The sequence below is a fragment of the Ptychodera flava genome, chromosome 7 (genome assembly GCF_041260155.1).
Source record: "Ptychodera flava strain L36383 chromosome 7, AS_Pfla_20210202, whole genome shotgun sequence".
In the NCBI taxonomy this organism is placed as follows: domain Eukaryota; kingdom Metazoa; phylum Hemichordata; class Enteropneusta; family Ptychoderidae; genus Ptychodera; species Ptychodera flava.
Genome location: NC_091934.1, coordinates 45569795 through 45582691, shown reverse-complemented (window position 1 = coordinate 45582691; position 12897 = coordinate 45569795). Strand labels below are relative to the sequence as shown.

At 36.5% G+C, this 12897-nt stretch overlaps 1 protein-coding gene across 1 annotated transcript; it reads right to left on the bottom strand.

Moving 5' to 3' along the window:
• Positions 1 to 881: 881 nt before the first annotated feature.
• On the bottom strand, positions 882 to 11830 carry LOC139137707 (tetratricopeptide repeat protein 28-like). Its single transcript, XM_070705943.1, has 3 exons — positions 11802 to 11830; positions 8894 to 8967; positions 882 to 7066 (listed from the first exon to the last, which is right to left on the bottom strand). The coding sequence occupies exons 2-3, from the start codon at positions 8957 to 8959 to the stop codon at positions 4070 to 4072; spliced, it is 3063 nt and encodes a 1020-aa protein (XP_070562044.1). The 5' UTR covers positions 8960 to 8967; positions 11802 to 11830; the 3' UTR covers positions 882 to 4069.
• Between the last annotated feature and the right edge of the window lie 1067 nt (positions 11831 to 12897).

Here is a 12897-nt window from a genome sequence, read left to right as displayed (position 1 = left end):
TTTTGTTTAGCAATTGTACAATGCAATTCTTTGTATGTTGCTTAAAAATGCTCTGAAAACTTCAAATGAGAGGTCTTTTTGTCACATCTACATAAATATATGTACAGCTTTGCAGCTTTAAGTAGAAAGTTTAATAATGCAGTCATCATGGGTCTCCCAAAATAATTAAACGTTAATTGAAGCTTAATGTTGATATTCCATGCCGCCCATCAAATGGAATCGATGATGACCGTTATTGTCCAGAAGAAGCGCAATCGGTGATGCCCACAGAGCGTATTCAGTATTGTTCAAAGTGTCCTAAAACTGCAGAGTCGAATCAATAGGCCAAACACGGAATTCGAATCGACCACGGTACAAACAAAGCCATGTACGCAAACGCGTAGACGTACGTGTATTTCCATACGCTTTAGTACACATGTGGGTTTGTCTGTACCGGCATCACGTGATTATTTGGGCGTACTGAGTCTGTAGAACGCATCGCGTCCTTTTTATTCCGGAGTAGAACCATTACGTCAAGTGTTTCTGACTATACATAAAGTCAGTTTTATACCATGTTGGATTCCAGGTAAGAACAATACTTTGTATTGGGATCAGTATCGGTCATTATTGCCCCATTGTCATTCGGCCCAATGATGTCAATCAACGATGACCCGTGTTTTCTCAAGTAAAACCAGATATGAATTGAAAATGCTAACGTGTTTCAGTATATATTGCTGTTGTCTGTGAGCTTAAACTTTTCCCACATATTTGTAAATTCATTGAAAGTGTTATGATCAACATCATGAACAATATTCATCACAGATTAATTCCATAGGTCATTAAGTATAGAAATATGTAATTAGTTGAAATAGAAATTCTAATTTTCTTTTACTGCTGTCATTGTATCAGCGTTTTGTATAGCAAGTGTTATAGCCTTTATTCATGTCCTTCAACCTATATATGACAAACTGTGAAACCTCGTAACATGTACAAATGGTAAATTAGCTGTAAAGAAAATGCAAAATATCTTTCACTTATACAACATAGTTGTCTCATCAATACACACAGTAAGTTTCATAAACTATTTTAGAGTCCTACCAATCTTATATCCCTAATTGGGAAAGTCAATTAAATATGCAAATTAGTAACTTGTTAATGTAAAAATGCCAAACAGCTTACATTAATGTTTTAAATATTTTATCATATTTCTTCAATGTTACATAGCAGGTTTTATAGGGTTTGATGAAGTCAATCACGATATATCCCTCATTAGAAATATTCGTTAAATATACAAATCAGTAATAAGATGTTTTATATAATCTAAACTGACTTTTGGTAATATTATGTCATAGTATATACACAGCAAGTTTCGTCAACTTTTGTCAAGTCAACCCAGATACACAACCCTAATTAGGAAAGCTCATTAAATACGCAAATTAGTAATTAGCTAAAATAAAACATGTTAAATGACTTCAATAATGTTATGTCATAGTATCTTCAAGGTACAGAGCACGTTGTGTCAACTTTCGTTAAGCCAATCCAGATATTTATCTCTAATTAGGAAAGTCCATTGGAATATGCATACAGTAATTAGATGTTCTAAAATATCTAAACCTACTTTTGGTCATAATAATTTCTTCAATGTATAGAGCAATTTCCAACAATTTTGATCAAGTCAATCCAGATATATTTCCCTAATTAGGAAAGTTTGTAAATATGCGAATTAGAATTACCTGAAGTAAAAACGCTAAGCGACTTTCAGTAATCTTTTAATTTAGTATCTTTAATGTTGATTGCAAGTTTTGTCAACTTCGGTCAAGTCAATCCAGATATATATCCCTAATAAAGAAAGTTTATTAAATATACAAATTAGTGATTGCCTGAAGTGAAATACTAAATGACTTTTAATATTGTTGTCTGATCAAGTTAATCCACTTATATATCCCTAATTAGGAAAGTTAATAAAATATGCAAATTAGGAATTGGCTCAAGTAAAAAAATGCTTAAGTACTCCCTGGTTGAACCAACACTCAGCAAAAGCATACGAGAAAAGAATATCTTTAAAGGTAGGGGACTCGATCCCAGGGATCGAGTTTGTTCTAGTCTGTAAGAGGATTATGAAGGTGTCATAGCCTTTTGTTTTCCATTGAAATTGTAATCTACAAAGTAAATTTCCTGGCAAGACAGTCTCACGCCTGACCCATGCCTTTAAGACTTGTCGCCCAGCAGGTTTTACCATGTTCTGCCATTACGTATTGTACATTATATGCGTGGTAAATATACCTATCAGAATTCTCTTTTAAAAACCTCAGCCAATATTTGACCATTCTGGGCAGTCTTATCGATCTGAGTGTTGATCTTCCAAGTTTTCCTCTAGCAGCTGCATCTATGATATGTCTTCTTTGTCTAACAAAATTTTACATGAACAGTTTCAATAATCCTACCATCAATGTGTCCCCAACTTTCACAACAATAACTCAAAATAGGGAGAATCTTTGTGTCAAAAAGTTTAAAACATTTATCAATAGCTTCGTCTCTAAAGTAATTGATGTTAGTACAGAGCAAGAAAAGACCTTTCGAGGTTTGATCGATCTGTCAAGACCTCTTGTGCTTTACTCCATAAACCACAGCAAGAAAACACAACACCTAGATATTTAAAATATGATACGTACAACTGACGTCCGTTTTCCCCTATAGAACCACTTTTCGTAATTACGTAGCGGTCCACCATTTCTGAAAACCACATACTGGTTTTGCCCAGCTTGACTTTTTCTACAATACAATTCAAGTTGGTTAAGAAGTCTCTGCAGTTTGATGGCACTTTCTGCTAGTAAAACCAAATCATCAGCAAAGAGGATATAGAAAATTTCAATTAACTCAACGAACACTCACCTACCCATGCATCTTTCTTAAACTCTTCATACAAGTCACCAATGTAAAAGGAAAGCAAAAAGGTGACAGTATACATCAATGTCTAACTCTTTACAGACAATTTAAGAAATCTGTTAAACTATCATTGACGAGCACACAAGATTTTACTTGAACATAAATTGCCATCAAAACCCTAAACATTTTACCTCTAATACCTGCTTTACCCACTTTGTAGAACACAGCAGTTCTGTACACTCTGTCGAAGGCCTTTTCAAAGTCTATAAATGCGCAGTAAAATCTCCCCTTTTTGACCAATATAGTTTTTGTAAAAGCCTTTGTAATATAAAAATATTGTCCACATCTGGTCAAGTCAATTCAAACATACATATTCCTAATCAAGAAAGTTTATTAAATATGCAAATTTGGAGTTGGCTAAAGTGAAAATGCTTAATGACTGTCAGTAATGTTAAAGGGATACAGTCCTTGGAACTGCGCTAAAAAGTCGTATGGGACCCATACGACCAATGAAACACTGTATCCAAGGCACGATGGTGATTGATGAAAGTTAAAACATGTCTGTCATAATATACATCTTGTAATTTAAATATTGCAGCTATGATGATGAGGTGCATCTAGATATCGTGCACAGAATACGTTGTTTGTAAACAAGAAACTCGCACTGGCGATTTCCCTTTAAATCATAATATCTTAAATCTACATACCAAGTTTCGTCAATTTTGATCGTGTCAAATCAGATAGATCCCAATAAGGAAAATTCATCAAATATGTAGATTATAGTAGTTAACTTTTTTGTTACCCTTTATGTCTTGCGTGGCGAATAAGACCCTGTGTGATCGCAAATCTCATCCAATTCTGTGCAGCCGTTCTCAATGTATGTCTGAGTTTTTTTTCTAAAATCACTAATTATGCAAATTAGCACAAAATATGCAAGCCAAACCAACCAAAATCTAATCAGTTCTTGCCGTTCTCAAACAAAATCTATGGACAAGATTTGATTCTGATCAAATAAGCCCTATACTTGAGATATCAGGCCAACAGGCGGACAGGCATCGCTGCGATATTAGCTCACGTGTGTGAACACGTGAGCTAATCAACGATGCCTGGTGTTGAATCACAACTATAAGGTGTTTTTGATAGGTTTAATTGATGCCCGACAATAACAAATTATAGTATGCAGCCCATATACCAAATGGACGGGTTAATCAGCATGTAGGTTTTGTCTCATTTTCAAAGCCTGATTGTGATATTGAACTCCTTTCTGGCCTTCGCCCAGTGCTTCATAAACACCTCCGATGCTATCCAGTGTGTCGGCAATTTCTGCATGATCATCACTATAATATTCCTGTTTCATCTGAAGCCCTTTTTCATAATAAGACAGTGCTTCTCCATAATTTCCGAGTGCTTTAAAGCTGGCTCCCAAGTTTGTCAGTCTACAGGCAATGTCTAGCCTCACGGCATTCTTACCGTGTATATCAAACAGCATATTTAAACTTTCTGAGAAATACTTCTTAGCTTTCTTGAATTCCCCCATTGCATGGTAAGCACAACCGAGACTGTCTAAGGAGGCAGCGATGTCAGAGTGTGATTTGTCTTCGCCGTGTAACTGTCTTCTCATTTGTAAGGATTTATCATGTTGTTCAACAGCCATCTTGTATTCGCCAAGTGAAGAGTATCGATGACCGATATTATCCAGTAGTGATGCAATGTCCCCATTGGTGGCGTTCTCTCCATGTACTTTCTGGAGCAGTTCTAATGACTCCAACTGGTATTTAAGAGCCAGTTCATGATTCTTGACATCACCGCAACAATTTGCAAGATTATTCAAAACAACTGCAATGTCACCGTATGCAGTATTTTGGCCATTGACTGTTTTGTACATGACCAACGCTCTTCTGTAATAATCCATTGCCTTTAAATACCCACGCATACAATGATAAACCTTCGCTATATTGAACAGACATTGCGCAGTGCCTTGAGAAGGGCTATCACGGCCATGAACATTTTCATTCAGTTTCAGAGCTTCTTGGTGAAATTCTATGGCTTTCTGGTGATGTCCAGTTTGGTTGTACAAGTTACCGATGAGAGAAAGTTTTGTGATGACTTCAGGATGTGTTAAGTCCTGGTGAATACTTCTCAGCATTGTTAATATTTCTTCGTTAACTGTAATTGCTTGTTTATGATCATTCAAAGCCATATGGATTCTTCCTAATCCCTTCAGAGGTATGATTATATTTGGATAGCTTTTCTCACCATACAGTTCCTTTCTCATTCTAACAGACTTGCCGTAATATTCAGCAGCATCTTTGTATCGCCTCAACTCTTCAAATGCATGGGCCAGGTTATTCAATGAAGTTGCCAAATCTGAGTTGACCGCATCTTCACCGTATATTTTCTTTTGCATCTCATATTCATCAGTAAAGAACTTTAGGGATTCCTGATATTGTTCTAAATAAAAATGTGCCCGACCAATCTTATTAAGGATACTTGCAATATTATCAGAAGGTGAGCTAGTTTGTTTCTCGGCCACTTTCAATGCGTCGGACAGAATGTCAATCGCTTGAGAAAACCTTTCCATCTGGTAATGTATGTTACCAAGGTTAAAAAGGGTAACACCTTTGTCAAAAGCATTGTTATTAGCGTCTCTGCATAACTTCAGTACCTCTTGGTAATACTTTACTGCATTGTCGTAATCCGATAGTGATTCATACGCGTTGCCAAGATTGTGAAGTGTTATGACGATGCTTTCGTCGGTGGAATCGTGACCCCGACTATTTCTTTCAACGTCCAGTGACTCCAGATAAAACTTAATCGCATTTTTATAGTCTGTCTTCTTTGTATACTCAATTCCTAAGTTGTTCAACAAAGTTGCCGTGTTCAATTTTCTGTCACCAGAATCTGACAATTTCCTGTCTACTGTGAGTGCTTCTTCAAAGTTTTTGATAGCCCTATCGTGGTCTTCCATGGACCTATACGCATTGGCAATTTTTGTGAGCAGCGCCACCTTTTCAGCATTGTCACTGTCTGTGATATTATAGATCTTACCATGAACTGACAAAGCTTGCTCGTAATATCCAACAGCTAACTTGTGATCACCTTGTATAGAGAGCAAATCACCAAAACCACTCAGTGATGACATTATCTCTGGGTGCGTTTTATCATAAGCCTTCCTTCTGATAGTAAGAGCCATTAAGAGATATTCCTCTGCCTTTTTATAGTCACCAAGATGTCTGTGAGCCATCCCTAAGTTGACTAAAGTAGTTGCAATGGTAGGGTGAGTGGAATTAAGGCGAAACACTATCTTTTCGATTTTTAAAGCTTCTTCATGGTTCACTATAGCTTCTTTGTACTTCTCCAACGCATGGTAACTACAGCCAAGGTTGCTATAGGAAACGGCGGTTGATGCGTGAGCGACGCTCTTTCCGTAGACTTTCTTTCGTATCTCTATGGCCTGTCTGTGGCATTCGACAGCGTTGTCATGGTCACCGTTACAGTCGTAAGCCAGTCCAAGATTATTAAAAGAGGAAGCAATATATGGATTTGGCTTATCTCCATAGATACGTTTTCTCATCTCAAGACACTGTTTGTTGTAGTCAATGGCTAGTCTACCATTACCTTGTAATTCGTAAGCTCTGCCAAGATGGTGAAGTGAGACTGCGATATCGGGGTGGCGCTCGCGGTCGGCGTGAACATGTTTCCTAATCTCCAGGGCTTTCAAATGGTGGCTTACAGCTTCATCGTGCTTACCAATGGCGACAAACGTCAGCCCAAGATTTTCATAGGACTCTGCAAGATCTAGATGCGATGCTCTCTCTCCGTAGATTTCTTGTCGCATCTTAAAAGCCTTTTGATGAAAGCGCAAAGCAATTTGAAACTTACCAAGGGAATGATAAGAACTTCCAAGGTTATCCAGAGTGGTAGCGATATCAGAGTGCACAGCATCTTCACCATGCTTGGCTTTCAGATCTATCAGGGATTTCTCGTGAAATTGAATCGATATTTCCACATCTTCAACACTTTGTGCTTCTGTTTCTGGCTCGAAAGTGAGGCATGTTCCTCCCTCTTCACATCCCTGCACATAATCGCCATGTTTCATTTGCTGGTGAAGACTGGTGGATGCCACTTTGCTTTCATTAAGTTTTGAATAACTAAAATTGGAGTTTTCTTGATTTTGCGTTTCTCCGCGGGAAACCTTCGCCTGAGATGATTGAAAAGGAGAAGATTTAATAGAGATAGTCAAAGAAAAAAAACGTATGATATAAATATGACATCTCATCACTAACCGATGTGCTGGTTTTGCCGAATATTTCAGTTTATCTGTATGAATACAACTGACAGCCGAATATTTTGTGTCATTTTTTTGGTCAAAATCAAAAGAAATGCAAATAAATAATTAGTTACAGACTTTGCTATACCCTCCGTCATCACATCGTAGATAATAGTATGAACACACGCAATATTATATATATATATATATATATATATATATATATATATATATATATATATATATATATATATATATATATATATATATATATATATATATATGAGATCAGTGGTTTGGTGTCAATTCAGGCAATGTACAGTGCTCGATGCGTTTCCGCAGGGCATAGGCATGTCTAGACGTGGAACTTGTCCTATACAATATATATATATATTATATATATATATATATATACAATATTGAACACACGCAATAAATATATGAATATATTATTATTATCATTATTATTATTATCATACTTTATTATACTTTATTTCAAGAAGATAGTCTGAGTTACAAAAAATAATTGTAATTTACATCAGAGCCCTCACACAGACCATTATACAAATAGAGAACAAACTATTATAATGCAAGAGAATAAATATAATCACTGAAAAAACAGTGAGTACTTATTGATACAATCCCGAAACATATTTTCAAATAACGCATATGACAATGGAAACACTAATTAATCCAGAGAAGAACCTTCATTCATATATTTGTCGTGGAGAAAATTACATAACTGAGCTTTAAACTGTGGCAAACCCTCAATGTTTCTTATAGAAAGAGGAATATCATATTCCAAATGGTAGTTGCACGATAGATAAAAGATCTTTGTTCAGTACCTGTCTTGAATGAACCAATCACAGATTTTCAGCGGGTGGCCGCTAATCAAAACAGCGCCCTCACATGGGCATTTTGAATACCAATGAACGCCCCTTTGACCATATTGGACATATTTAGATTACAGGTGACTGTATACCTTTAAGGACTTTGAAAGTTTGTGCAGCCATAAAATAATCAATACAAAGGTCAATCGGTAGCCATTTAAGACGTGAAAAATAACTTTTTGTTGACACTGTGATATCAACTCCAAGTATGACCCTACCGGCCCTTTTTTGAAGTTTATAAATTCTTTGCAGATTCATCTTTGTAGTATTGCCCCATACAATGCAGCAATAATCAATTACAGACAGAAAAATAGCATTATAGACTATTAAATGGACTTTTACAGGTGTTAAAGGACGCAGCTTACGCAAAATACCTACTCCTATGGACAGTTTCTTGCATAGATTATCGTTATGAGAATCGCAACTTAAAACACTGTCAATCTCAATGCCCAAAAGACTGTGATTAAAAACATTTACAATGAAAACAACACACACACACACACACACACACATACACACACACACACACACACACACACACACACACACACACACACATATATATATAATATATATATATATATATATATATATATATATATATATATATATACATATATATATATACTCTGTTCCCAAGTTCAGAGGTTGCCATTATATATATATATATATATATATATATATATATATATATATATATATATATATATATATATATAATATATATATGTATGTATGTATGTATGTATGTATGTATGTATGTATGTATGTACAAAATCTACATCACAGTCTACTGTATCACACTACTACCACAACCCACGCTAACGCACACATACTGCCAGAAAGTTATTTATCCAACTGTGCATACCTGTGTTGCTCTGTGAGACGTGTCGGCAACGACAACGGTGACACTCTTACTGCACGATACGCCCATTTTTCATCCTATCGAAAAGAAACAGATCAAGAACAACAATTTAAATGTTTGACCAACAAATATTTAAAATACTCTTTTCTGGCTGTATTAAGGGACCGTTCAGATTTTACGGCCGGGGGGGGGGGCGGCAAAATCTTGTCGCCGGTGTTCAAAAAATATAGACCCCCTGCGTTTTTCGTGAAAAAAGATGACCCCCCCTTTGTAAGACAAACAAAATTGATGACCCCCCCTCGGCTGAAAAATAACCAAAACCCATATGTCAAATTAACCCGCACGGTTTGGATTTGAACTCCGGTACGTGGCTCACTTTATTCATGTAGCAGAGATACCAGTGCACAAACTTCTCAGCCACATCCATGCAAACGTCTGTTAATTAGGACGACTGTAAGGCAATTTTTAACTTTATTTCCATAGACAACTTATGTCCATGGACATTGTATGAAGTAAACTTTATTTGGAGTGGTTCACTAAAGGCAGCCATCCGGTTAAGAGGGTCATGGGCCATTACATAAAGTCAACTTTATTGTAGTGGGCCGAAGGTGGCCCGCCGGTAAAGAGGGTCGATCATGGCCGTTGCACGAAATAAACCTAATTTGAGTGGGCCGCCAAAGGCGTCTGCCCGTTAAGAGGGTCATGAGTAATACATAAAGTCAATTTATTGTTGTGGCATAAAGTGAACTTTATTGTAGGTATTATGTTTTTTGAGAATGTGGTGACCCCCCCTTTCCTACCAGTGAAAAAGGGATGACCCCCTTCGCGGATTCCAAAATTACGATGAACCCCCCCCCCTTGATTTTGCCCCCCCCCCGGCTGTAAAAACTGAACGGTCCCTAAGCATGAAAAATTCCACACTTCTGGACTGGAAATGTTTTGTTACTTTCTACAGTGAACATTTTTTGAGATTTAAACGGTTTCCAAAATATGTAAAACCAGTTACAATAGCTAACAAAGGTGTACGTAACCTTCAGATTATAAAACTTGTGACGCTCGGAAAATTTGTACCTGTAATTACATTTTTACTCGTCGTGGTCAATAATCTTGCAGATGCCAAAAAACACCTTGTATTAAATGTTTTTTCGAAAAAATTAAAAAGGGCATAATTTCTTTCTTGCTCATGTAGCAAGAGTTTCCTCGAGTTATCAACAGGTATAATGAAAGGCTTTTAATACTGAGGTACTTCCCGGCTGAAACGTAAAACAAAACAAACACGAAAAAGATAGAAAAGCGGGAAACAGACGATTAAGTAAAATGTTTAAAGTCTAAACGTCTGGTGAATTGTCAAATGGATATAACAGCCATGATCTTTCTATATGTTAATATTTAGAAATTAGACAAAGTAGCTCTATTCGTCACTTCCTCTCTTTACAGGCTACTCAAACGTTGGCCTCCGCACTTGTTCTGTCTCGTTTAGATTATTGCAATTGTCTCCTTTCTGGTTGCCCTAAACAGCTTATAGACAAGTTGCAAAGAGTGGAAAATGCTGCCGCTCGTCTCGTCCCCTGCATTATGGAACAAACTTTCTTATGACCTTCGCCACTCCAGCTCCACCCTTTCTTTCCGCCGTTCCCTCAAGACTTTTCTCTTTAAACAGTAGTTCAACCTTTTTCGTTTGCTAGTCTCCAGTCCCGGTGATTCAACATTTCCTCTGATATTGTATTTTATCATTAATGCGCCTAGAGCTCTGTTCAGAGATTAGGTGCATTACAAATGTACTTTGTTGTTATTATTATTATTATTAGTAGTAGTAGTATTATTAATATGAGTAACAAATAATTTCTGTAATTAGGTGGCGCGGTTGCGAGGTGAAGCAGTGTTCACGACTGCTATTGAGGATCCTGGACTTGTAATGGGCTTGGCAATATATACGTAGCTAGGCGTTTGAACTCAAACACTGTAATTATTTATATCTTCAGTGGCAGACACGTCCTGGTCACGATATCTTAGACAAAAGCGCCCTTGAGAAATCAACTGGTGATCTAAAAATAAAACATGTGCGTGCAAACAATATTAAGATGATCGGACCGTCGGCAACCGAGATCAACAATTTACATCCGGGATCAACCGGGTTTTTCTACTAGATGCGGAAAGAGGAGAATAAAATAAAAATACCCAAATTTCATTTCGGGGCAATTAATTTGCATATAATTTGACTATTTTACTGCAATGAAAGACATAATTCAAGAGCTAGCATGTGTGCTTTATGTCTTGGCTAGCGAAGTAGAAAAAGGTCGTTCTGCTTCGTTGAATGAAATCGAAATATGGTGATTTAACGACAGGAAATTGTCTAAATTTGTTGAATGTCAGGTTCACGCTTTAGTCAACAGGTTCTCCATTTGTGCAAATATTTTATTCCATGAGTAAGCTGAAGCAAAATTAATGACGACAGAAAAATCGGCAAAATGATCGGTCAGTAAATAGAGTACACCCCGCAACAATGTGTGCATGTTATCTAACAGAATAGTTCCTGGTCTGTTTCTGACACAAAAACTTTGATCAGGTCTTCCATTCATGCCATCATGCGAAAGTTGCTGTGGAATGCCTTTGAGCAGTTTTAGGTAAAAGATTATTGTTTTAACAATCCGAAATTAGGTATGTTTGTTGGCGTCTACTCTCCATAGCAACCGGCATGTATTATGGGATAGTAACAAATCGTTTCCTGTTGACTTGTACGACCAAATGCAACTTCAAGGGTGGTACGTGTAAATATGTAATATCTCGATCAGTTTCTGGGTGCATGTAATATTGCAATAAGCGAATGAATACTTACTTGTATGCACACACATCTTTTACACGCGCGTTGATAAAATTGCAAGAAAAGGGAAAATGGAAGACCAATACTTACTATTACGTGGTAGCTTCAGCGAATCAGATAACAATGATTTATTAACTTTAAATCAAGTTGTCCATTCAGGTTAAAGGTCGACAGACGTTGAGACACCCTCTACGTTACTGTTTTTGTGTTCTCTTGTTAGTTTATTGTACACATGGTAACAACTGCTTCAGGCATGGGAATCTTTCAGCTGCTATCTGTGCTATGCAAGGAGTTGAAGAGACGAAACAGTCTCACTCATCAAACGTAACTTACCGCCCCCGATCCCATTTTCTATTTTAATCCCATTCCATAATACGTTCCCATTCAAATTCTATTCATTGTTCATTAGCTTCGTTGCCACCAAACAAAAGTTTTGTGACATAATTGTGTCTTTGATGTAAATCGATTACAAATCTTTAGCTTGGATTACTTGACCGATATTTAAATACCTGTAATGCCAGATATTTAAATCAAACTTTAATAAACATCATGGATAAATTAAATTGACCTCAAAAAATATGGCTTGATTTCTATGGTGCATGCTCAAGATTTTCGTGAACAGCGCAGCCAGCGGTATAAATGGGGCAGGGGACCAGACTACAGTCATGTGCATTCTGAAATTATCTTAGACAAAACAAAACGTAGCGAACAGCCGAAGAAGCCCTAAAGAAGCCTAAAAATGCCTGTCTTTATTTCAAAGTTGTGGGCATCTGAAATTTTTACGAAGGCTGTTATACATTCCATTAAACACGATTGGAACTAATTTGGGATAATTGGATCTTCAAATTTTTCGAATTTCTCAAAAGTGTTAGGTGCCCTATAGCTGAATGTTGCGACATTACAAATTACTCATAAAACAAGTTTGTAACTCAAAAAGAAAAGAAGATGAGGTTATATTTGCAGATTAAATCGACATTACCTTACCATCCAATTATCCCGAATTAGTTCCAATCGTGTTATTAGAATATGGTGCGATTATTTTCTCCAAAGACAGCTTTTAAAGTGTCTGTTTTTTTCCAACATGACAATTTTTATTATCTTAATTTTTATTATCTCTCGATCATTTTATTTCTATTCTATTCCACAAAATATTCAGCAAGATGAGTAATATAAATCATTTTTTTCA

Coding starts and splice junctions, on each gene's coding strand:
- LOC139137707 (XM_070705943.1), bottom strand. CDS start 8,959: ATGGGCGTATCGTGCAGTAAGAGTGTCACCGTTGTCGTTGCCGACACG. Junction 7,067..8,893: donor CGTCTCACAGAGCAACACAG/GTATGCACAGTT, acceptor CAATCATCTCAG/GCGAAGGTTTCCCGCGGAGA.